The 1,046-nt window shown below is 44.5% G+C and overlaps 1 protein-coding gene across 1 annotated transcript; it reads right to left on the bottom strand.

Annotated features, from left to right (window-relative positions):
• On the bottom strand, positions 1–1,038 carry LOC106632924 (the record flags this gene model as incomplete). The annotated part of the gene is given in 1 exon segment (XM_014331656.1): positions 1–1,038. A coding segment is annotated over 1 exon segment (915 nt). The 5' UTR covers positions 992–1,038.
• Between the last annotated feature and the right edge of the window lie 8 nt (positions 1,039–1,046).

Below are 1,046 nucleotides of genomic sequence, written 5' to 3'. Positions count from 1 at the left end.
ATGTTGCTCACATTGCCTAAAATGAACAACGTATGGTTTTCTGGACTGTGAAAGAAATGATGTCTCAAGTCAGTTTTCAGTGACGTGACTGAAGACTTTTCTGGATGGCCGTGCGGATGCTTGTCAGAAACAGTTCATTTCCTTTCTTGGAGAAACGAACTCCGTTGCGTAAAAAAATGGAGTTGTCAAAAAACCTGATGTGCGGATGCTCAATAATCACTCCATCGAAGCGGTCGACAGCCTTTCTAATGCTAGCATTCACAGTCTCCCTGTCCTTATTGATTTCGCCTGGATTTCCATATATCCACACTTGACGCTCATTGATGGATGAATATGCAATTGTCATTGAGGGGAACTCTGTGTGCAATTGCATCAATTCCTTCTCAATGACAGAAGAAAGTTCATAAGCAGAAAAGAGTCCCAAATCATTGCCCCCAGCATGGATTACCAGTATGTCAGGTGGGCTCTGTGTGGATAGCTCCTTATAAAAACAAGGAAGGACTCCCCCCCAGCGCATTCCTCGTTTGCCAAACCACTGGACTTTGGTATTAAGTCCGAAATTTTCTCCGAAAATCTCTTTTGCTTCACCCTTGGCTCGTCTAATGTAACTGGACCCAATGATCCACACGTTTGTTTCTCTCTGGTCTTCTGGGCTCTCTTTCTTTTTCGGTGTGTTTTCACAGGTGTTGGTATCGCTCAAGGCCGTATCGTTTGTTTTCTGACCTGGGAGTCGGATAGTCCTGGACCAGGGACTTCTTTGGATGCTCTGTGTCACTGCTGCTTGTTCTGGCCTCTTGTTGCCTTTTGGTGTGTTTTCAGATGTTTTGGTATCACCCAAGGTCATATTGTTCATTTTCTCAACTAGGAGTTGGATAGTCCTTGGCGAACAACTTTTTTGGCTGCTCTGTGTCACTGCTGCTTGTTCTGGCCTCATGTTGTATTTTGGAGTGTTTTCAGAGGTTTTGGTATCACTCGAGGTCGTAACATCCATTTTCTCAACTGCATGTTGGAAAGTCCTTGGCGCATAACTTTTCTGGATGCTCTGT

The sequence above is a fragment of the Haplochromis burtoni genome, unplaced genomic scaffold (genome assembly GCF_018398535.1).
Source record: "Haplochromis burtoni strain Fernald_Lab_line unplaced genomic scaffold, NCSU_Asbu1 Contig_4219, whole genome shotgun sequence".
In the NCBI taxonomy this organism is placed as follows: Eukaryota; Metazoa; Chordata; class Actinopteri; order Cichliformes; family Cichlidae; genus Haplochromis; species Haplochromis burtoni.
This window is presented reverse-complemented; position numbering and strand designations above follow the sequence as displayed.